This window comes from Bos mutus, chromosome 16, assembly GCF_027580195.1.
Source record: "Bos mutus isolate GX-2022 chromosome 16, NWIPB_WYAK_1.1, whole genome shotgun sequence".
NCBI classification, from domain to species: domain Eukaryota; kingdom Metazoa; phylum Chordata; class Mammalia; order Artiodactyla; family Bovidae; genus Bos; species Bos mutus.
Genome location: NC_091632.1, coordinates 67225589 through 67247506, shown reverse-complemented (window position 1 = coordinate 67247506; position 21918 = coordinate 67225589). Strand labels below are relative to the sequence as shown.

Genomic DNA, 21918 nt, shown 5'->3' with positions numbered 1-21918 from the left:
TGTCCCACTCTGTGCAACCCCATGGACTGCAGCCACCAGGCTCCCCCGTCCCTGGGATTCTCCAGGCAAGAACACTGGAGTGGGTTGCCATTTCCTTCTCCAATGCATGAAAGTGTAAAGTGAAAGTGAAGTCACTCAGTCGTGTCTGACTCTTAGCGACCCCATGGACTGCAGCCCACCAGGCTCCTCCATCCATGGGATTTTCCAGGCAAGAGTACTGGAGTGGGGTGCCATTGCCTTCTCCCTTTGAAAGTCCTAGACAGAGCAATCAGAAGAAAAATGAAGAGAATCCAAATTGGGAAAGAGGCAAAACTGTTACTGTTTGCAAATGACATCATACTATACATAGAAAATTCAAAAGGTTCCACCAGGAAACTTTTAGAACCTATCAATGAATTTGATAAAGTTGCAGGATACAAAATTAATACATAGAAATCTCTTGCATTCCTATACACTAACAATGAAAGATTGGAGAGAGAAATTTAAGAAACAATCCCATTTACAACTGCATCAAAAAGAATAAAATACCCAAGAATAAACCCAAGGAAGCAATGGACCTGTACTCAGAAAACTATAAGATACTGATGAAAGAAAGATGACACAAACGGAGAGATACAGCATATCCTTGGCTTAGACAAATGAATATTGTGAAAATGACTACACAACCCAAAGCGGTCTACAGATGTAATGCAATCCCCATCAAAGTACCAATGGCAAATTTTTAGAATTTATAAAAGATCCTGAATAGCCAAAGCATCTTGAGAAAGAAAGACCTGCTGGAGGAATCAGGGCCCCTGACTTTACTACAAAACTACAGTAATCAAAACTGTACAGTTTTGGCACAAAAACAGAAATATGGATCGATGGTACAGGATAGAGCCTATAAATAAACCCATGCACCTATCATCTACCTATGAAGAGAGGCAAGAATATACCAATGAGAAAATACGGTTTCTTCAATAAGTGGTCCTGGGGAAAAATGGGCAGCTACAAGTAAAAGAATGAAATTAGGACAATTCCTAAGACCATACATGAAAATAACTCAAAATGGATTAAAGACCTAAATGGAAGTCCAGACACTATAAAACTCTTGGTGGGAAGTATGGGCAGAACATTCTTTGAGATAAGCAAGAATCTTTTCATATATGCAGCAGGATATTTTCACATTTACCTCCTAGAGTATGGTAAATAAAAACAAACAAGTGAGATGTAATTAAACTTAAAAAGTTTTGCACAGCAAAGGAAAACACTGAAATCAAAAAGACAAACCACAGAATGGGAAAAAAATATTTGCAAACCATGTGACCAGAAAGGGATTAATCTCCAAAGGGTATGAACAGCTCATACAGCTCAATAAAAAAATAAAAGCACAATCAAAATACGGGCAGAATATCCAAACAGACATGTCTCTACAGGAGACATCCAGGTGACCAAAAAAAAATAAAAATAAAAACAGGTGAAGAGATGCTCAATATCACTTATTATTAGACAAATGCAAATAAAAACTACAATGAAGTGTCACCTCGCAGCTGTCAGAATGGCCATAATCAAAAAGTCTGAACAATAATTGCTTGAGAGGTTATGGAGAAAGGGGAACCCTCCTACCCCTGTTGGTGGGAATGCAAATTGGTACAACCACTATGGAGAATAGGATGGAGGTTCCTAAAGAAACTAAAACTACCATACACACCCGGGCATATATTCAGAGAAAACCATACCAGGAAAAAGTAAACGCATTGCATTCCACTATTTACAACAGCCAGGACATGGAAGCAATCTGAATGTCCATCAACAGATGTGGTATATACACATAATGGACTATTACTCAGCCATTAAAGAAGGAAACAATCCCATTTAAAGGAACATGGATGGACCTAGAAATCATACTAAGGGAAGTAAGCCCAACAGACAAAGGGAAATGTCATATGATACCAGTTATATGTGAAATCTAAACGTGATACAAATGATCTTAAAAAACAGAAACAGACTCACAGACTTTGAAAATAAAACAAACACAGTTACAAAGGGGAAAGTTACGGGTAGGAATAAATTAGAAGGTTATGATTAACATATATACACTACTGTGTATAAAACAGATAATCAACAAGGACCTAATATATAGCACAAGGAACTCAATGTAATACTCTGTAATAATCTATTATGGAAAAGAATCTGAAACAGCATTAATGTATGTACTGTTGATTTTCAGTCATCCAGTCATAGCTGACTCTTTGTGACCCCATGGACTGTAGCACGCTAGGCATCCCTGTCCCTCACCATCTCCTAAAGTTTGCCCAGGTTCATTTCCATTGCATGGGTGATGCCATCCAGCCATCTCACTGACACCCTCTTCTGTCCTCAATGTTTCCCAACATCAGGGACTTTTCCAATGAGTTAGCTGTTCACATTAGGTGACCAAAATATCAGCTTCAGCATCAGTCCTTCCAATGAATATTCAGGGTTGACTTCCTTTAAAATTGACTGGTTTGATCTCCAAGGGACTCACAGGAGTCTTCTCCAGTCTTCTCTAGTTCAAAGGCATCAATTCTTTGGTGCTCTGCCCACTTTACAGTCCAGCTCTCACAACTGTATGTGACCATTGAGAAGACCATAGTCTTGACTATACAGACCTTTGTTGCAGAGTGATGTCTCTGTTTTTCAACACACTGTCTAGGTTTGTCATAACTGTCTTGCCAAGAAGCAATCATCTGATTTCATGGCTGTAGTCACCATCTTCAGTGATTTTAGAGCCTAAGAAGAGGAAATCTGTCACTGCTTCCTTTTTCCCTTCTATTTGCCACGAAGGAATGGGATTGATGTCATGATCTTAGTTTTTTTTTAATATTTATTTTTAAGTCAGCTTTTTCACTCCCCTCCTTCACCCTCATCAACAGATTCTTTAGTTCCTCTTTGCTTTCTGCCATTAGAGTGGTATCATCTGAGATTGTTAATGTTTCTCCCACCTGTCTTGATTCCAGCTTGTAACTTATCCAGCCCGGCATTTCTCATGATGTGCTCAGTGTATAAGTTAAACAGGGTGACAACAGATAGCCCTGTCATACTTCTTTCTCAATCCTGAACCAACCAGTTGTTACATATAGGGTTCTAACAGTTGCTTCTTGACTTGCATATAGGTTTCTCAGGAGACAGGTAAGATGGCCTGGTATTCCCATCTCTTTAAGAGCTTTCCACAGTTTGTTATGATCCACACAGCCAAAGGCTTTAGTGTAGCTGATGAAACAGAGGTAGATGTCTTTCTGGAATTCCCTCGCTTTCTCTATGATCCAGTGAATGTTGACAATATGTACTGCTGCTGCTGCTAAGTCACTTAGTCATGTCCAACTCTTTGCGACCCCATAGACGGCAGCCCACCAGTCTCCCCCATCCGTGGGATTCTCCAGGCAAGAACACTGGAGTGGGTTGCCATTTCCTTCTCCAGTGCATGAAAGTGAAAAGTGAAAGTGAACTCGCTCAGTCGTGTCTGACTCTTCGCAACCCCATGGACTGCAGCCCACCAGGCTCCTCTGTCCATGGGATTTTCCAGGCAAGAGTACTGGAGTGTGTTGCCATTGCCTTCTCCGGACAATATGTACTATGTATAACTAAATCACTTTGCTGTATAGCTGAAACTAACACATCAATGTAAATCAACTATACTTCAGTATAAACTATTTTAAGATAAATAAGGAAAATAAAAACTTTTCTGTGAAAGACACAAAAAATAATTAAAAATGCACTGAGGCAAATGACAATGAAAACACAACCATACAAAATCTGGGCAATGCAGCAAAAGCAGTTCTGGTGAGACAGACGTTCACAGCTATATAGAATTTATTTAAGAACAGAAAAATCTCTAATAAACAACTCAACACATCATCTAAAAGAGAAAAGGAAGAAACAAAACCTAAAGTCGGCAGAAACAAGCAGATAAAAAAAAATCAGATAGGAAATAAATTAGAGATTTTAAAGTTATAGAAGATGCAACGAAATTAAATAAGAAAAGGAAGAGGAGAATTGACAACTGATACTACAGAAATGAACAAAGAGAAAACTGTGAAGAATTATTTTGTCAACAAATTCAACAACGTACAAGAAACGGACAAGTTTTGAGAAACACAGTGTACCAAAACTGAAGTAAGAAGAAATAAGATTACCTGAACAGTCCAATCACTAGAAGTGGAACAGAATCTGTAATTTAAATAAAACTTACAAACAAAACTCCAGGGTCAGATGTTTTCTCAGGCAAATTCTACCAAACATACAAAGAGAAACGTTGATCCTTCCCAAACTCTTCCAAAAGACTAAAGAGGAGGGAACACTCCCAAAGGCATTCCATGAGCATACCAACACTGATACCACAACCAGTGCAAGTGAAAGTCGCCCAGCCGTGTCCGACTCTTTGCGACCCCATGGACTATAGAGTCCATGGAATTCTCCAGGCCAGAATACTGGAGAGGGTAGCCTTTCCCTTCTCCAGGGGGTCTTCCCAACCCAAGGATCAAACCCAGGTCTCCTGCATTGCAGGCAGATTTTTTACCAGCTGAGCCACAAGGGAAGCCCAAGAATACTGGAGTGGATAACCTGTCCCTTCTCCAGTGTATCTCCCTGACCCAGGAATTGAACCAGGGTCTCCTGCATTGCCAATGGATTTTTTTTTTTACCAACTGAGCTATCATGGAAGCCCCACCACAACTAAAGTCACTACCAAAAAAGATAATTATAGGTCAATATCATTGATGAATACAGATAGAAAAATTCTCAACAAAATATCAGCAAACCAAATCCAACAATACGTAATAGATATCATATACCATGAATAACTTGGATTCATCCCAGGGTCACAAGTATGGTCCAACAAGTGTAAATCAGTCAATGAAATATGACATATCAAAAAAGCAAACACCACATGATCTCAATAGAAATAGAAAAAGCATTTGATAAAATTCATCACCCATTAAAAAAAAAAAAAAAAAACCTCTCCAGAGAGTGGGCATAGAGGGAACCAATATCAACATAATAAGGCCATATTTGGCAAACGCTCAGCAAATACAATTTTCAATGGTGAAAAACTAAAAGCGTTTCTTCTAAGATCAGGAAAAGACAAGGATTATTGCCATTATTATTCAACATACTTTTGAAAGTCCTAGCATGGCAATCAGAGAAGAAAAAGAAAAAGAATCGTAATTGGAAAAGAAGTAAAACTGTCACTATTTGCAAATGATATGATACTATATGTACAGAATTCTAAAGATGCCATCAGAAACTTTTTAGGGGCCATCAATGAATTTGGTAAAGTGACAGGATACAAAATTAATACAAAGAAATCTCTTGCCTTCCTATACACTAACAGTGAACGATCAGAAAGAGAAATTCAGGAAACAATCCCATTTACCACTGCCTCAAAAGGAATAAAACAACTACGAATAAATTTATCTAAGGAAGCAAGAGACTCATACTCAGAAAACTAAGATTTTGATGAAATCAAAGATGGCACAAAGAGATGGAGAGAGATAGCATAGCATTGGATTAGAAGAATCAATATTATGAAAATGACTATACTTCCCAAAGCAATCTATAGATGCAATGCAATTCCTATCAAATTATCAATGGCATTTTTCACAGAATTAAAACCAAAAGACCCCAAATAGCCAAAGTAACATAAAAAAGAAAAATGGAGTGGGAGAAATCAGGCTACCTGACTTTATACTACAAAACTACAGTAAACAAAACAGTACCGTATTGGAACAAAGAAATTGTATCAATGGTACCGGGTTGAAAGTCCAGAAATAAACCCATGCACCTGCTATCACCTATTCTATGACAAATAAGGCAAGGACATACAACAGAGAAAAGATAATTTCTTCAGTATGTGGTGCTGGAAAAAGTGGACAGCTACAAATAAAAGAATGAAATTAGAATACTTTGTAACATCATACACAAAAATAATTCAAAATGGATTAAAAACCCCAATGTAATTCCAGACACTATAAAACTCTTGGAGGAAATATAGGCAGAACATTCTTTGACATAAACTGCAGTAAGATTTTTTCTGATACACCTTCTACAGTAAGGAAAATAAAAATAAAAACAAACAAATGAGACCTAATTAAACATAAAAAGATTTGCACAGCAAAGGAAACCACTGACAAAAAGGCAAACCATAGAATGGGGAAAAAAATATTTGCAAATGATGTGATCTACAGGGGGTTACTTTCCAAAGAGTATAAACAGCTCCTGCAGCTCAATATTGAAAAAAAAAAAAAACAAAAACGACAATCAGAATATGGGCAGAAGGTCCAAATAGACATTTCTCTACAGAATGTATACAGATGGCCAAAAAACACATGAAAAGATGCTCAATAACACTAATTATTAGAGAAATGTAAATCAAAACTACAATGAGGTGTCACCTCACAGCAGTAAGGATGGCCATCATCAAAAAGTCTATAAACAATAAATGCTTGAGAGGGTGCGGAGAACAGGGAACCCTCCTACACTGTTGGTGGAAATATAAATTGTTAACAGTCACTATCAAGAACAGCATGGAGTTTCCTTAAAAAACTTGAGCTACCATGTAACACAGCATTCCCATACCTGGGCATATATCCAGAAAAATCATACTTGGAAAAGGTACATGTGCCCCAATGTTAACTGCAGCACTATTTACAATAGTGATGACATGGAAGAAACAAATGTACATTAAAAGATGAATGGACAAACATGTGGTACATAGTCATAGTGGATTATTACTCAGTCATTAAAGCAGGAAATAATGCCATTTGAAGCAACACTGATGGGCCTAGAAATCAGCATACTAGGTGAAGTGAGTCAAACAGAGAAAGACAAATATCATCTGATGTCTCTTACATGTGGAATCTAAACGTGGTATAAACGAACTGACAAAAAAAGAAACAGACTCATAGACTTAGAAAACAAACATATAGTTACAGAGGGGAAGTTATGGGTAAGGGTAAATTAGGAGGTTGTGAATAACATATATACACTACCACATATACAACAGATAATCAACAGGGACCTAATGTATGGCACAGAGAACTCTGCTTAATATTCTGTAATAAGCTATATGGGGAAAGAATTTGAAACAGCATTAACGTACATATATGTCTAGTCAAGGCTATGGTTTTTCCAGTGGTCATGTATGGATGTGAGAGTTGGACTGTGAAGAAGGCTGAGCACCGAAGAATTGATGCTTTTGAACTGTGGTGTTGGAGAAGACTCTTGAGAGGCCCTTGGACTGCAAGGAGATCCAACCAGTCCATTCTGAAGGAGATCGGTCCTGGGATTTCTTTGGAAGGAATGATGCTGAAGCTGAAACTCCAGTACTTTGGCCACCTCATGCAAAGAGTTGACTCATTGGAAAAGACTCTGATGCTGGGATGGATTGGGGCAGGAGGAAAAGGGGATGACAGAGGATGAGATGGCTGGATGGCATCACTGACTCGATGGACGTGAGTCTAAGTGAACTCCGGGAGTTGGTGATGGACAGGGAGGCCTGGCATGCTGCAATTCATGGGGTCGCAAAGAGTCGGACACGACTGAGCTACTGAACTGAACTGAACCATCTCACACTGATCAGAATGGCCATCATTAAAAAGTCTACAAACAACAAATGCAAGAGTGGCTGTACAGAAAAGGGAATCTTCTTGTATTACTGGTGGGAATGTGAACTGGTGCAGCCAACTGTGAAAAAAAAGTATGGAGGGTCCTCAAAAAACTAAAAATAGAGCTACCATATGATCCAGCAATCCCACCCCAGGGCATATATCCAGAAAAAAAAATTAATTCAAAAAGATAAATGTAACCAATGGAAATTTGCTGTATGACTCAGGCAGCTCAAACTGGAGCTCTGTAACAACCTAAAGGGGTGGGAAAAGGTGGGAGGTGGGAGGGAGGTTCATGAGTGAGGGGGCATATGTATACTCATGGCTAATTCATGTTGATGTATGGCAGAAATCAAACCAATATTGTAAAGCAATTATCCTTCAATTAAAAATAAATTTAAAAAATACATGTACCCCAATGTTCACACCAGGACTATTTGCAAAGTCAAGATACGGAAACAACTTAAATGCCCATCAACAGAGCAATGGATAAAGAGGATGTAGTACATATATACAATGGAATATTACTGAGCCACAAAAAAGAATGAAATAATGCCATTTGGAGCAACATGGATGGGCCTAGAGATTATCACACTAAGTGAAGTAAGTCAGAGAGAAAGACAAATACCATACAATATTACTTATGATGGAATCTAAAATACAAAACAAATGAACCCATATTCAACAGAAACAGACTCACAGAGAACACACTTTTGTTTGCCAGTGGGGAGGTAAACGGGGAAGGAATGGATAGGGAGTTTGGGATTAGCAGGTACAAAGAATTTTGCATACAATGAATAAACAAGGTCCTGCTCTAGAGCACAGAGAACCATATTCAATATCCCCAGATAAGCCATAGTGGAAAAGAATATAAAAAAGCATGCATAAATATATATGTATAACTGGATCACTTTGTTGTACAGCAGACATTAACACAACATTGTAAATCAACTCTACTTCAATAAAACAAAACAAGCAGACAAAAACCAAGTTCTTTGTGCTTCTCCCAAGGCAGCATAAGCATATCCAAACATTAATACTATTTGGAGATGCATTTTCAGATATGTACAAAGTTCTACAATATAAAAGATTTGGTGAGCAGAGACTTAGCACCATGCTGACATTTATTAGTAAAGAATGAAAGGATCTTCAAGTCAGTAATTACATTACAGTTATCCTTCAATTTACAAGGGGGATGGGCCTCAGGACCCTGGCCTTGTACTAGAATTGGAGGATGCTCTAGTCCCACAGTCAGCCCTCTGTCTGTGGGTGTGGAACCTGTAGAGACTTGGGCTGACTGTGCAAGTGAAACCTGCACTTAAACTTAGCTGGACTCAATTGATGCTGTGTCATTTTGAAAATGTTAAAAAAAAATTTAGTATTAAACAATATAAACAGTTCTCTCATTCTCTGGCACTACTGACCCATTTACCTCTGTTCAGGATGGAGCTTTAAATTCTTTTTGTCTCTGACCTCAAAGAGTACCTTAGCTGTTCAGAGGACAGAAGTGCCTGGGACAGGATTACAGCAGAACTGAGACCACAGCTTGTCACATGATGAGGGTGTGTGGGTGTGTGTGTGTGTTGCATTGAGAACCCAGTACTCAAGTGAAAAGCAAATCAGTCAGTGAAGCTGAGCAGGTGAATGCAGCCCGCTCCTGTTCAGATTCTTACCTGCAGATTCTGGAGCCCATGGACATCTATTTCAGCTCTTGGTTCTGCTCTCCTAATGCAAAGTGTCTTCTCTTTAGTTTGAATAACGTTTGCTAATGTTCATCCAAGTCTCCAACTTGATGAGAATAGTTTCAATAAGGTCTGAGAACAGCAGGCTTGCAAGGATCTTTTGTCCACTGGGTAGAATTAAACTGTGATTCAATGGGGTTTGGACAAATGTTGCCGGCACTCTCTTCTGTGAACCCTCCAGAACCTGAAAATAGCACCCTCCCTGCCTACTACGAGCCACTTCTCTGGGCCCATAGCCCCCGGCCTCCTATTCCTTCCCTTCCTCACTCCATCTAGGACCCTCAGCAGAAGTGAATTGTGGGCGAGGCAGGGGCGGGGTGCCCTGCTGTACTCAGATGTTCTCAGGAACAGAGGAGGAGGGGTTTGAATTTGTCAGCTTCTCCCAGCTGAAGCCTGTCTGGCCCCACGTGTAGCTTGGCCTGGGTCTTGTTGGGCTCATAAGTAGTTTCACCTGTTTTATTTTTAAATTTGATTGTATTAAAGTAAGCGATCTAACTTCTCAACAACACTGCATTGCTCTTTGTAGGAGCATGTGGTGGGGAAGGCAATGGCACCCCACTCCAGTACTTTTGCCTGGAAAATCCTATGGACAGAGGAGCCTGGTAGACTGCAGTCCATAGGGTCAGGTTGCTAGAGTCGGACACGACTGAGCGACTTCACTTTGAATTTTCACTTTCATGCATTGGAGAAGGAAATGGCAACCCACTCCAGGGTTCTTGCCTGGAGAATCCCAGGGACGGGGAAGCCTGGTGGGCTGCCGTCTATCGGGTCACACAGAGTCGGACATGACTGAAGCGACTTAGCAGCAGCAGCAACAGCAGCAGGAGCATGTGGTAGAGCAGAGTTCTAGAACTGTGTCATTCATCTCGGAAACTTTCCACCTGATCATAGCAACTGCCCATTCCCCCCTCCCCCAGCCCCTGGCAATACCACTCTGGGCTTTGCTTCCCTGACTTTGACTATGTAAATACCTCACATAAATGGAATTGCAGTCACCTCCCTGTGCAGGTTCTACTGGCTATGGGACTGTATACACAGCTCACAGCAACTAAATCATCTTTTCATTCATTGAGGGCTGTCCTCAAACTTCCTGAGCTCAGACCTCCCAAGGCTGCTGGAAATGGCAGATTCTCCGGTTTCCTCCTCAGACTCAGGACTGCCTCCCAGGTGACGCTGATACCAATATTTAGGAACCTCACTTGGACAAAACCATGATTAACAAGACTCAGGAAAACCCCATGCAAAGGAACCATCCCGATATTAACTTGCCCACAGAAATGACCTGCTTGCTTCTTGATCACTAACTCAACCCAAGAGGCAAAACTAGATTCCTCCTCAGGACAGGCTAACAGGCAGAGGGGCCTGTCTGGAGGGATGGGTTGAGGGACAGAAATGATCCCTGACCCAGTTCTGGATGCTACTGGTCTGTGGGTTTGTCTCCTGTAACTCACGTCATGTCATAGAGATGTACCTGAGCAACCACCCCATTCACCTTCTCCACACACTCAATGGGTCCCAGGGGTGATTTGAGTCATCTCCCAGGTCAGCTAAACAGACCTTTCCAGCCTTCCTGGTTCCTCTCTCCATCAGTGCAGAGAACGTCATTGTCCAACAAGGGAAAACTGTGCAGTGTCAGCCCCTCAAGGAGAGTCTCCTCAGGACTCTCCCCTGAACAGAAGCATATGGCCCTGGGCTTGAACTGATCACTCAGCAGCCATACATTCAGCAGCTGGCCCGCACGAGGACCCAGATGCTGAAGGAGGAGGGAGGCTTGGAGGAGGAGCCAGGAGAGAGGATCCAGTTGTCGAGTGAGCCAAGGGCCAGGAGATAGAGAGCATCTTTCTTGCTTTCCCACCACCCAGTCACTGTCCCCTGGCTGCTTCCTGCACCAGCCGCAGTCCACGGGTCTCTGAGAGACTGTGGCTCTCTTGTGCCCTCAAGGCTTCTGCTACTTGGCTGTGATCTCACTTCCTCGGGACTTTTTCGTCTGCTCATTGCTCTGTCTTTGAAAAGTGAACAGGTCTGGAAGGTGGGCAGTGCTATCATTCCTTCATTTCTATGTTATGAAGTCTTGAAACTTAAGCACTTTGACCAGGTTTCTGTGCTTAAATTGGATGATGCTGTGATAACTAATTTATAAAGAGAAATACATATTTGATCTTTGTCTAGATTCTGGCACTGGACTTCTCAAATCATTTGTTGTTCAGTTGCTAAGTCTTGTGCAACTCTTTGTGACCCCATGAACTGCAGCATGCCAGGCTTCCCTGTTCTTCATTATCTCCCAGGGCTTGCTAAAACTCATGTCCACTTAGTCGGTAATTCCATCCAAACATCTCATCCTCTGTTGCCCTTTTCTCTTCCTGCTCTCAATCTTTCCCAGCACCAAGGTCTTTTCCCATGAGTTGGCTCTTTGCATCAGGTGGCCGAAGTATTGGAGCTTCAGCTTCAGCATCAGTCCTTCCAATGAACACCCAGGACTGATTTCCTTTAGGATTGACTGGTGGGATCTCCTCGCAGTCCGAGGGACTCTCAAGAGTCTTCTCCAGCACCACAGTTCAAAGGTGCTCAGCCTTCTTTATGGTCCAACTCTCACATCCATATATGACTACTGGAAAAAACATAGCTTGTACTATACAGACCTTTTTTGGCAAAGTAATGTCTCTGCTTTTTAATATACTATCTAGGTTTGTCATAGCTTTTCTCCCAAGGAGAAGTATCTTTTAATTTCATAGCTGCAGTCAACATCCACAGTAATTCTGGAGCTCAATAAAATAAAATAAAATCTGCCACTGTTTCCATTTTCCCCCATCTATTTGCCATGAAGTGATGGGACTGGATGCCATGATCTTCATTTCTTGAATGTTGAGTTTTAAGCCAGCTTTCTCACTCTCCTCTTTCCCCTTAAACAAGAAGCTCTTTAGTTCCTCTTCACTTTCTGCCATTAGGGTTGTTTCATCTGCATATCTGAGGTTGCTGATATTTCTCCCAGCAATCTTGATTCCAGCTTGTGATTCATCCAGCCCAGCATTTCACATGATGTACTCCGCATATAAGTTAAATAAGCAGGGTGACAATATACAGCCTTGATGTACTCCTTTCTCAATTTGGAATGTCTTTTGTTCCATGTCTGGTTCTAATTGTTGCTTCTTGACTTGCATACAGATTTCTCAGGAGGCAGGTAAGGTGCTTCAGTGTTCCCATCTCTTGAAGAATTTTCCACAGTTTGCTGTGATCCACACAGTCAAAGGCTTTAGTGTAGTCAATGAAGCCCATGTTTTTCTGGAACTCTCTTGCTTTTTCTACGATCCGGCGGATGTTGGCAATTTGATCTCTGGTCCCTCTGTCTTTTCTAAACCCAGCTTGTACGTTTGGAAGTTCTCAGTTCACATACTGTTGAAGCCTAACTTGAAGGATTTTGAGCATTATCTTGCTAGCATGTGAAACGAGTACAACTGTATGGTAGTTTAAACATTTGTTGGCATTGCACTTCTTTGAGATTAGGATGAAGTCTTGGAATGAGAAATACATATTTGATCTTTGTCTGGATTCTGGCACAGGGCTTCTCAAATACTTAGAATTTTCTAAATAATTAGCATGACAAATGTGTCTTTTGTTATGTTAATGAAGTGACTTTTGGTTGCACTTAATTTGGGGGCTGACTGCCAGGGAAACCAACGCCTTGATTAAAGGGTCAGAATTTTCAGTCTCACCCTCTGCTCTCCAGAGAGGAAAGAAGGAATGGGGGTTGAATCAGTCACCAATGGCCAATAACAATCAGTCACGCCTACATAACGAAACCTCCATAACCACCACCCCTGCCCCCAACATGGGGCCCAGATGGCTCCTGAGTTGTTGTGCACATGGAGATTTGGGGAGAGAGGTGCATTTGGGGCATGGATGCCCTGGGTCCTTCCCCTAGACCTTGCCCTCTGCAAGGTCTCTTCCATTAGTTGTTACTGACATATATCCTTTTATAAGAAACTAGTGATCCAGTAAGTAAAATGTTTCTCTGGGTTTTGTGAACTGTCCTAGCAAATTGTTTGAATGCAAACAGTGGGTTGTGAGACATTATTACAAAACTACAGTAATCAAAACAATATGGGATTGGCACAAAAAACATGTGGATCAATGGGACTGAATAAAGAGCCCAGAAATAAATACACACACGTATGGTCAATTAACAAAGGAGACAAGAAAATACAGTGGGGAAGGAGAGTCTCTTCAACAGTGGTGTTGGGAAAGCTGGACAACCACACACATGTCAATGAAATTAGAACACACCCTCATACCATGCACAAAAATATACTCAAAATGGCTTAAAGTCTTAAATACAAGACACGGCACCATCAAACTCTTAGAAGGGAACGCAGATCAAACATTCTCTGACATAAATCGTACTAATGTTTTCTTAGGTCAGTCTCCCAAGGCAATAGAAATAAAAGCCAAAAATCATCAAATGGGGCCTAATCAAACTTACACACTTTTGCACAGCAAAGGAAACCATAAACCAAATGAAAAGGCAACATATGAACTGGGAAAAAATATTTGCAAATATGTAAGCCCAACAAGGGCTTAATTTCCAGAATATATAAATGGTTCATATAACTCAATAAAGAAAAACAACCCATTTAAAAAATGAGCCAAAGACCTAAATAGACATTTCTCCAAAGAAGACACACAGATGGCCAATAAACACATGAAAAGATGCTCAATTGCTAATTATTTGATGAATGCACATCAAAACTACAATGAGATACCACCGCACACTCATCAGAATGGCCAGCAGAAACAAAGTCACAAACAATAAATGCTGGCAGAGAAGGGAACTCTCCTATACACATGGTAGGAGTCTAAATTGGTACAGCCACTATGGAAAACAACATGGAGGTTCCTCAAAAAACTAAAAATACAGTTGTCCTATGATCCAGTGGTCATACCCCTTGGGCATATGTCCAGACAAAACTCTAGTTTGCAAAGATACATGCGGCCACAATGTTCATAACAGCACTATTTACGATACCCAAGATATGGAAACAACTTAAATGTCTATCAACAGATGAATGGATAAAGAAGACGTGTTGTTTTACACAGTGGGATATTTACTCAGCCATAACAAAGAATGAAATAATGCCGTCGGTAGTAACATGGAAGGACCTAGAGATTATCACACGAAGTGAAGTAAGCCAAAGTAAAAGACCAGTGCTGTATGATAATACCTACGGTGGAATCTAGAATATGTCACAAGTGAATTTATCTATGAAACAGAAACAGACCTAAGGGCACAGAGAACAGACTTGCGGTTGCCAAGGGATATGGAGGCGGTAAGGACTGGGAGTTTGGGATTAGTAGATGCAAACTATTGTATACAGGGTGGATAAGTAACTAGGTCCTACTGTACAGCAGGGGAATTATGCTCAATGTCCTTTGATAATGCACAATAGAAAAAAATATGAAAATGAATATATATATATGTGTATGTATAACTGAATCTCTCTGTCCTTCAGCAAAATCAACGCATTATAAATCAACTATATTTTAATAAAATTAAAATAAAAACAAATTCTTCGTGTTTCTCCAAGGACAGCATAATCATAGCCACACATTACTACTATCTGGAGATGCATTTTCATAACATAGAGTTCTGCAATTTAAATTGCAGAACTCAGTTAGTAGAAACTAATTGCTTAGTCCAAAGTGACACTGCATGATTTTTTAGTATTTCAGAGAATGAAAGAATCTGCAAGCCAGTAAATACAATTGTTCCTCCATATCCAAGGGGAACTGGCTCCAGGAACCGCCCCCTCCATGGGTACCAAAATCCAAGAAAGCTCGGATCTTACGGTCAGCCCTGTGTGGGTGTCAGTGTGGAACTTGTAGATATGTAGGGCTGACTGTGGAAGTAAAACCTGAACTTAAACTAGCGGGACAACTCATGCTTTGTGATCTTGAAAATGACAATGAATTGAAAATTTGTTACCATTTGTTAAATTCGTTAACAAATTTAAAAACTGAAGGAGTGGGTCACTGGAACCTCCAATCTGTAGCCAGTAGTCACAACCTGGACTTGTCTGAAGTTGGCAGGAAGGGGACACAGAGCAGGCAAGAGTCTCGTAGGACTGAGACTCTGGTGGGATCTGAGGCTGTTTCTGGGTAGATAGCGACAGAATTGAATTGAACTGGAAGACACCCAGCTGATGTCAGAGAATTTTGTTCTGGTGTGGAAAACCTCCCCTACACACTGGAATTGGTGATCAGAATTTCAGTTACACACGGTGGCCACTAGCTCACACAGAGTCTAGTGCAAACTGGGGGAAGATGAGGCAGATGGGTTTTGGCACACAGTTTGCGGAGCAGACTGGTGCCTGGGGGAGATTAGAAATTACAGCCTTTCCTGGCCCAGGCAGACACAGCCCCACTGCAGAGTGCACCGTGGGGATCAGTCTCCTTTACGCCTTCAATTAGTGCTCTGTGGGGCAATGCCCCGGGTCACCCTCTGTGTTACCTTTAGCCCCGAATCTTTGCCCGACCTCTGTCTTGGCAGTGGGTGGTCTGGAGCCACAAAGAGCCATCCATCCGCCCTGGCGCAGGGTGTTATGGCCAAGGACACACCCAGCACTGCTAGGACTTAAATCCCTCCCCATCTTCCCTTTTATCTCTAATCTTCCAAGTTGCACAGTAACAATAACCTATAAACTCCCCAGCTGATTTCAACATACAACTCTCCTCTGCCATGCCCTGACATAACTACAGAGCAGACATATTCACCCCCAGGGCACATTAGAATCACTTTTGAAGTTTGAAAAAGAATACCAATCCCCAAGTCCCATCCAAGGCCAATGAAATCAGAATTTCTGGGATAAGGCCCAGGCATTGGTATTTTCAGTTTCCTAGATGTCTTAGCCTGCTGCTGTAACAGAACATTATGGACTGGGTGGCCTAGAGACAACACTAATTTACTTCTTAAACTCTGGAGGTTGGGAAGTCCAATATCAAGGTGCCAACAGATTGAATGTGTGATGGGGGCACATTTCCTGGTCCCCACATGGTGGAAGGGACAGGGGAACTCCCTGGGGTCTCTTTTATAAGGGCACTAATCCCAGTCATGAAGCTGCATCCTCACGACCTAATTGCCTCTCAAAGCCCTTCCCCCCCAGATAGCATCACATTTGGGACTAGGGTTTCAACATATGAATTTGGGGGGGACACACCAAGACTCTGTCTCTAGCAGCAGGTGGTTCTATTGTGCAACCAAGGGACCTCCTTGGTGGTCCAATGGCCAAGACTTCACTCTCCCAATGCAGGGGCCCAGGTTCCATCCCTGGTTGGGGAACTAGATCCCATAGGCCGCCACTAAAGATCCCACATGCCTTAACAAAGATGGAAGATTCTGAATGTCACAACTAAGACCCAGCACAGCCAAATAAATAAATTAATTAAAAATAAATACACACACACACACACACACACACCATGTATATCTAATGAGCAGCCGAAGCTGAGAATGCTATTCAAGGGTTAGCCTCCCTTGGCCCCACATTTAGCCAGACTGAACTGTCATCTAGTCCCTTGTTACTGTGGTTTTGAAAATCTTTCCTTCTAAATCAAAACAAATATTCTGGTCCATTGGGAGAGAAGTGAGGCTGCCTTTACAAACATACCACATGGGTTTCCCCGGGTGGGTAGACATTCAGTGGAGACCTTCGTTTTGGAAGAGGCACTAGGGGAGGCCTCTCTCTGATATATGGTTCTTTGTGGATTTTTCTCTGTAGGATCAGGGACAGGAAAATGGCCAACAAAATCAAGCCCAGCACTGCCATTAACACTATGAACCACAACTCGCTGTAGAACTCCGTGCTTTTGCTTCTCGATCCTTTCTTTTCTCCAGGAGTTGTCAGCACCAGGCCTGCAAAACCCAAGGACAGAAAAGGGAAACGTTATTTCAAAAGGCAAATTTGTGACTTCTTGCTCTGTTGTTTGATAATAAACTAGACAGGAATTTATAGTGTCTGAGCACAATGTAAGGAGACCCTGACAACCCTCAGGAGACTCTGCTGACACTTCTCAGGTTGGAAATGGCAGCTGCCTTGGCACATTCCCTGGAATTACAGTTGGAGGCAGGACGAGGAGATTTTCAAGACGGTTATCAAAGTAACCTTCTGTGGGGCTGCAAAGAATTGGACACAACTGAGCACATGTGCATGCATGCCAAGTAACCCTGGGGAAAGCCTAAGTCACAGCTGTTTGTCCTGGGAGCAAAGTCCTTTCTGGGCTCACGTGAGGGGCTGGAACCAAGACAAATATTGCTACAGACACCTCATCACACAACACACATAGCTGTGTGAATCCAGAGTTCCCTCACTTCCCGTAACTGCCCTGTTCCCGTGAAGTTCTGTGCAAAACAGATATTGAGACAGCAGATCCCATTTTCTGTTGGGTTGTTAATAGCCTGCACTCATTAACATATAGTTTCTTTACTTCTTGTGCTCCGGCCCCTCGGTTAAGCAGCAAAAGCTCTGCAAGTCATCATTCAAATGCCCTTGGAGAACTGGAATGGGCCAGGGAGGTAGGAAGGGCTTCCGGGTCCACTTCAGGGCAGGGTAAGGTGGTGGAATCCTGCCATCAGCCTGCTGACCTGGGCAGGAGAGAGTCTAGAGATCATCTCAAGCCTAACCCCTTGCTAGGGCCAGCTTGGAGGCCTCAGGATCTGTGGCAGCTGCCATTAGACTGGCATAAAGCAGAGAGCCAGGGAGCTGCTTTTCTAAAGCCAAGGCTCATGGCACAAACTGAGGAAAATTCTTAAAGAGATGGGAATACCAAACCACCTTGCCTGCCTCCTGAGAAACCTGTACGTAGGTCAAGAATCAACAGTTAGAACTGGACTTGGAACAATGCTATGGTCAAAATTGGGAAAGGAGCATGTCAAGGCTGTGTATTGTCACCCTGCTTATTTAACTTATATGCAGAGTACATCATGTGAAATGCTGGGCTGGATGAAGCTCAAGCTGGAATCAAGATTGCCAGAAGAATATCAATAACCTCAAATATATAGATGATGCCACCCTAATGGCAGAAAGTGAAGAGATACTAAAGAGCCTCTTGATAAAAGTGAAAGAAGAGAATGAAAAAGCTGATTTAAAACTCAACATTCAAGAAACGAAGATCATGGCATCCAGTCCCATCTCTTCATGGCAAGTAGATGGGGAAAAAATAGAAACAGTGACAGACTATTTTCTTGGGCTCCAAAATTACTGCAGATGGTGACTGAAGCCATGAAATTAAAAGACGCTTGCTCCTTGGAAGAAAATCAATGACAAACCTAGACAGCGTATTAAAAAGCAGAGATATCACTTTGCTGACAAACGTTTGTATAGTCCAAGCTATGGTTTTTCAAGTAGTCATGTACGGATGTGAGAGTTAGACCACACAGAAGGCTGAGTGACAAAGAATTGATGCTTTTGAACTGTGGTGTTGGAGAAGACTCTTGAGAGTCCCTTGGACTGAAAGGACATCCAACCAGTCCATTCTGAAGGAGATCAGCCCTGGGATTTCTTTGGAAGGAATGATGCTGAAGCTGAAGCTCCAGTACTTTGGCCACCTCATGTGAAGAGTTGACTCATTGGAAAAGACTCTGATGCTGGGAGGGATTGGGGGCAGGAGGAGAAGGGGACGACAGAGGATGAGATGGCTGGATGGCATCACTGACTCGATGGACTTGAGTCTGAGTGAACTCCGGGAGTTGGTGGTGGACAGGGAGGCCTGGCGTGCTGCGATTTATGGGGTCACAAATAGTCGGACACGACTGAGGGACTGAACTGAACTGAACTGATGAACAGGGAAGGCTGGTGTTCTGCAGTCCATGGGGTTACAAAGAATCAGACATGACTGTGCGACTGAACAACAACAGTCAAGAGGAAGAAGGACAGACAGACACAGCTGCAAATGCCTGTTCTGTGGATGGCCTTCTGCCTTTTCAGCACCTGAAGGACTGCTTGGGCCTGCTTGGCCCTCACACCCACATTCTCAGGGGAAGTGGATCAAAGGGGAAGTGTTCAGTGCTGGGGTGAGGATGTTTCAAGGAGGGAGAGAGGGTGACTTAAAATTTGAATGCCGTGAGGGATATACTTTGCTAACCCTAGCTCTTTCTGATAGCTCTGTCCTAAAAAAGTCACTGCCTCTCTGGGCCTCATCTCTAAAATGAAATGTTGTTGTCAAAATTCTGATCAAGCTCCAGCAGATTGGAATTCCTCTAATTAGGAACCAATGTGTGTTGTTTGATTAAAAACAACTCAACAGTTTTTGCCTAGGCACTGAAGAGCTGCACTTTCTCCATGTGGAGCACAGGACTGTAACTCCAGAAGCGGATCTGACGGTCCCAGTGGACCCCTTGCTCAAGAGGACTCAGGGGGATGTAGGACAGCCTGTCTAGGGGAAGCCTCCAAAGGGAAACAGCTCTCCCACCAGTTGGATGGAAACGAGGTCTGTGTGAATTTCCTGCTTGAAGGTGCCTTCATGCAAGGGAACAGAAACATTTTTAAAGTTATATCATACAAATTAAATGTGACTATGGACATTAGTTGGACAAGACCTCTTGGAATCTTCCATAACTTCACATGGTTTTCGGTTTTCCTCCTTTCAGCAATGGGACCCCAATTTGTATTCACGAACCGAGAGGAGATTTCTCCTTTGTTATGAAGAGCTTGAAAATCCTGACCAGATCGTGTCTCTTCATCCCTGTTTCTCTTTGCAAAGTACCCTTTCATTTTAAGGGACTCCACTCATCAAGTGGGAAATTCATGGTCAGGGTAAGGGATTCCTGGGGGTAAGTCAATTCCCTTTGACTCCAAAGAAAAACCCAACCCAGAGCTGGAGTCAGAGTAAATCCCATCCTGTTAATTGCCTGTCTCTAGGGAAGGCATACGCCCCACTGGCCAGGGAGACTAGACTGGTAAGATCTCATGTGGTTTTACTCATCACATGGTCCTGCTCCCTGTGTCAGTATCACTGGGCAGAACCTGTTTAAAAGAGCAGATTCCTAGGCCCATCTGATTCAAAATCTCCACCAGGGCCCTGGAAAGGATATAATAAATAAAATCAGCAAGATGATTCTTATCTACTCTTAAATTTGAGAACTGCTAAATAAAAATCATGGGACCAGGAGTCTACAGAAAAACCATGTTTAACTTCTCAGTAATGAGCTTGCACAGAAAGTGAAGAAGAACTAAAGAGCCTTTTGATGAAAGTGAAAGAGGAGAGTGAAACAGTTGGCTTAAAGCTCAACATTCAGAAAACTTAGATCATGGCATCTGGCCCCATCACTTCATGGCAAATAGATGGGGAAACAGTGGCTGACTTTATTTTTTGAGGCTCCAAAATCACTGAAGATGGTGAGTGCAGCCATGAAATTAAAAGACGCTTCCTCCTTGGAAGGAAAGTTATGACCAACCTAGACAGCATATTAAAAAGCAGAGATACTACTTTGCCAACAAAGGTCTGTCTAGTCAAGGCTATGGTTTTTCCAGTAGTCATGTATGGATGTAAGAGTTGGACTATACCAGAAAGCTGAGTGCAGAAGAATTGATGTGTTTGAACTATGGTGTTGCAGAAGACTCTTGAGAGTCCCTTGGACTGCAAGGAGATCCAACCAGTCCATCCTAAAGGAGATCAGTCCTGGGTGTTCATTGGAAGGACTGATGTTGAAGCTGAAACTCTAATACTTTGGCCACCTGATGCAAAGAGCTGACTCATTTGAAAAGACCCTGATGCTGGGAAAGATTGAGGGCAGGAGGAGAAGGGGACGACAGAGGATGAGATGGTTGGATGGCATCATTCACTCAATGGACATGAGTTTGGGTGGACTCTGGGAGTTGGTGATGGACAGGGAGGCCTGGTGTGCTGCAATTCATGGGGTCACAAAGAGTTGGACATGACTGAGCGACTGAACTGAATGAGCTTGCAGGGGGCATTCTTGGATAAGTCCCCATGTCCCTCAGGTCTTAATCTTTCCCATTGTGGAAACATTGGGGTTCCTAAAAGAAGACCAAATGAGGTCTGCTCTGTCCCACAGCTGCTATTATGTAAGATGAAACACACTATGCATTAGGTGTTACAAGAGATTTTACATGGCATCCAGACATGTAATGTCTGGGAACAGAATAGTACTTCGTTATTTTTATAGACTGAAGTTGTCTTTAATAACAGTATGTGTGTACACCTGTGTTTCAGAATTTTTTTTTAAGCAAACTAAATAAGCATCCAAAGTAGACAGAACATTACTTATTGGAATTTAAAATACGGTAGTAGTCTCAATTCTACTTTAATGGAAAAGATTCAGCATTTCTCTAACTTGCCCTTTGAAATTGTAAATTATTTTACATTTGATGCAAAGATTATGTGGAAAACTCAATTTAAAAGCTGCTCCATAAAAATTGCAATTTCACCACTTCAACTAAATGACCTGGTATTAACAGTCAATCATAATCTTTTACAGAGGATACAAGACAGAAATTTCCCAAATTCATCATTTTAGTCTCTGAATCTGGAATATTATTGTTATG

At 42.0% G+C, this 21918-nt stretch overlaps 1 protein-coding gene across 1 annotated transcript in view; it reads right to left on the bottom strand.

Annotated features, from left to right (window-relative positions):
• USH2A (usherin) overlaps nt 1–21918 on the bottom strand; it is a 928983-nt gene that overhangs the window by 6906 nt on the left and 900159 nt on the right. Inside the window, exon 69 of the mRNA XM_014481290.2 lies at nt 17023–17267. Within this exon, the coding sequence (XP_014336776.2) occupies nt 17023–17267 (245 nt within the window). The remainder of the gene's footprint in view (nt 1–17022; nt 17268–21918) is intronic.